Source organism: Gobio gobio (assembly GCF_949357685.1).
Source record: "Gobio gobio genome assembly, chromosome: 3".
NCBI lineage: Eukaryota > Metazoa > Chordata > Actinopteri > Cypriniformes > Gobionidae > Gobio > Gobio gobio.
Window position 1 is genome coordinate 53778657 of NC_137099.1, and position 3398 is coordinate 53782054.

At 38.4% G+C, this 3398-nt stretch overlaps 1 protein-coding gene across 2 annotated transcripts; it reads right to left on the minus strand.

Annotated features, from left to right (window-relative positions):
- Positions 1-835: 835 nt before the first annotated feature.
- Positions 836-3373, minus strand: fbxo48 (F-box protein 48). 2 transcript variants are annotated; one of them, XM_079812082.1, is made up of 3 exons: positions 3305-3373; positions 2672-2985; positions 836-1832 (listed from the first exon to the last, which is right to left on the minus strand). In XM_079812082.1, the coding sequence occupies exons 2-3, from the start codon at positions 2972-2974 to the stop codon at positions 1671-1673; spliced, it is 465 nt and encodes a 154-aa protein (XP_079668208.1). In that variant the 5' UTR covers positions 2975-2985; positions 3305-3373; the 3' UTR covers positions 836-1670. The 2 variants fall into 2 exon arrangements, with proteins under 2 accessions (XP_079668208.1, XP_079668209.1); XM_079812083.1 differs by having other exon boundaries at positions 918-1832; positions 3189-3373.
- Positions 3374-3398: the final 25 nt, after the last annotated feature.

Below are 3398 nucleotides of genomic sequence, written 5' to 3' on the forward strand. Positions count from 1 at the left end.
CTATTTCCAAACCAGTAATCAGATTAAAGTAATTTATCCAAGTCACTGTGCGTTACTATTTTTTCATCATTTTCCTTAGTAAAAATATAGGCCTATATTTTTGCTTTCTTCTTGCGTCTCGGGGAGAGTATTTTTGTTAAGTGAAGTCAAGAAAGACGGTCTTTATTACATTTCTTATTAAAACATGTTTTTTTTTTTCAGGGAATATTTTTTAATTTCAATTTAAAATGTCAGGAGATACATTGTTGATGTTACTGTTAAAAATGCACTTCCAATAAAGTGAGTGTTATGTTGAGGCGGCAGGGGTGTTGTCGGCAGCTGCTGAATGTAACTAATAAAGTAACTTGTAATCTAACTTGGTTCCTTTTAAAATCAAGTAATTTGTGAAGTAACTAAGTTACTTTTTAAAGGAATAATCAGTAATAAGATTACTTTTTCAAAGTAACTATGGCAACACTGTATAGCACCATCTTAACATGTTCTGTATATGATAGCGGTGCTATATAGCACCTCAGCCAAAGAACCGCTGAAGAACCGCTGAAGAACCACTGAAGCACCAAGATTGGTGCTATATAGCACTTAAAAAGGTTCCCCTACACTCTAAAAAAAAGGCTCGTAATCATAGGGGAACCTTTTTTAGTGCTATATAGCACCAATTTTGGTGCTTCAGTGGTTCTTCAGCGGTTCTTCAGAGGTGCTATATAGCACCTTAGTCAAAGAACCGATGAAGAACCACTGAAGCACCAAAATTGGTGCTATATAGCACTAAAAAAGGTTCCCCTATGATTACGAGCCAAGAACCATTTTTGGTGCCATATAGAACCTTTTTTTTTTTAGAGTGTATGCTTACGAGCCAAGAACCATTTTTAGTGCCATATAGCACCATTTTTTTTAGAATTAGTCTGACGAGACTATTTAAAACATACTCATTTACTTTCAAAACCTCCATTTCAAAATAAAACAGCTTACCATTTCATAACATGACAATATTTCTATATTGTTTTAAATGGCTATGTGGTTATAAAGACATGCAGACAGATAGCAGCAGAAACAGAACTGGAGACCGGGGATGAGGAGAGAAGTATAGCATAAAGACACATGATTTTCAATAATATATTAGCTTTTATAAAATATTAGTTGCATGATTTAAGGCAGAACACTTTTGGCGGTGACTCTGAAAATCAAATAAATTAAAAAATTAAAAAAAGTGCACAGTTTTGTTCAGAAAAGCTCACAAAGCGATAAAATGATTCCATTAGATAAAACCCATACAGTCTCAAGGAAATATCAGTAATACAACTACAATAACAATATTCCATAACAAAAGCCACATTATCATGTATTCTGACCGCAACACTGATTATAAAATCAAAACTTTTTGTTGCACACTTTTGTTGATCTATAAAAAGACATGATCTCTCTCTCTCTGTCCCAGCTAGAAAACCTCATTTCCCATACAGTCTCTAGCATATTTCAGTAATACAGACAACATTTTCCATTACAAAAGCCACATTATAATGTCTTCTGACCGCCTCAGTCTATGTGTTTTTTTCCAACACTGATTAGAAATCATCCCATAAAATAATCCAGCAAGTGTTTCAGTTAAAATGCTCCGTTTTAAACGCAGCATCTGATATATTTCAGTCTGTTGGCATGATCCCGAAAGTCTCTTATCTCTCCAGTTCTGCCTCTAGTATCTCTCCCCAGGTCTCCACGTCCAGTGGGCACATGCTGTTGGGCGGGATATCGTCGGCTGAGCGGATGCTACTGTACCGGCCCTTCAGCCACCTCCTCTTTACACAGCCTTTCCTGTAGTTACGCACAAGAGTAACCTGGGACGGAAGAAAGAAGAAAGGTAAACAAACAGCAGAGGTGTAGGTTAGGGCAGGGGTTTTCAAACTGGGTCCTCCAGAAGGTTTTAACGGGTCCCCAGAAAATTTTTAGAGAAAAAAAAGACAAAGCAAAACTGGATAAAGTCTACCGAACATTCTATCTGTTTCATGATAAATGTTAAATCTCATGTTACATCTAAACATTTCTCTCCTTTCTTAACCTAAACCTACTTTCCAGAATTGTATATGTTTGCTTTGTATCTTTCTAGTGAGTTTTTCTCACTATAGTCCTTTATCTCGCTCACTGGGGTTGTAAGGCGGTATTCATAACGCAGTACGTAAGCTGCTTACATACATTTATTGTGAAAGTTGCTTATAAAAATAAGTTTTAATAGAACATTTCTTCTTCGAGTTTATAAGTATAGCCAATTTAAGTTTGGAAACAATATGTTGTATTTATAATGTCACACTTACTATTTATCTCTGTTTTTTCGTACATGTATGTAGATGGATATATAGATGGATTTTAGGACGGGGGTCCCTCATACAAGGTTCAACATATTTGGGGGGCCTTGCCATGATAAAGTTTGAAAACCCCTGGGTTAGGGTGACCAAACATCCTGTTTTCAAGTCCTGTCCAAGCCCTAATATAACAATTTTCTATCCATACAGAGGGGGCATACTTGGAAATTAATAAGGAATCTTTGAGTAAACTTCGAGTATCATTTGAGTATCTCATTGCCGGGCCGAGTGTCCTAGTTTTCGGTAATCAAAATATGGTCACCCTAGTATAGGTACACAATGAAGCAGATGTTTTCAGGCAGAACAATAACACAAACCTTCCATGAACACCCATCAAGCCTGTCCCCATTCCCCTCCCTCCGGCAAACGGCCAGCACCGTAAGACAGTGGCTCCTCCACAGGTGATCGCTGCCCTCGATGATGCCGTTCCAGTGTTTGCAGGTGAGCGAGGCCCGGCACAGACTCCGGACGTCCAGCTCACTGAAGATCCTCTCACTCATCTCTGTTGGCAGGGTCTCTGCAAAGTCCTGCTGAAAGGGATCCTGGCCACCAGGGATCATGGTCGAGTCTCTATCTGGGCTGAAGGTGGCGCTTTTGCTCCTTTTGCAGACATGCTGCATCTCTCAACGACCTAAAACAGTTTCAGTTTCCAAAAACCCAGTTATTTACATGACAAAACCGCTGACTTACAAATCAAACATTATTGGGTAAGCAATACGAAGGCTATATTGTGCGTGTAAGTGAACGGTCGCAGTATCTGTTCGTAGCGGACAGCACCAATAACGTAACGTTACATCTAGCTAGCTAACCAATGGCTAAAACAACATTACATACCATTTTAAAAACAACCACGGAACGGTCACATCTATATAACTGCATGAGGTGATATTTAAGATGATATAAAAAAAAAAATTATAATAAAAAAAGGTGTTATTTGTAAAGATTCATACCGAGAGTCGCGTCTCGCTGACAGCTGAGGATTTAAACGTCTCTGTTTGTTTACGACAGACAGACACGTCACAAGACAAACCTCGCCCAGTTCTT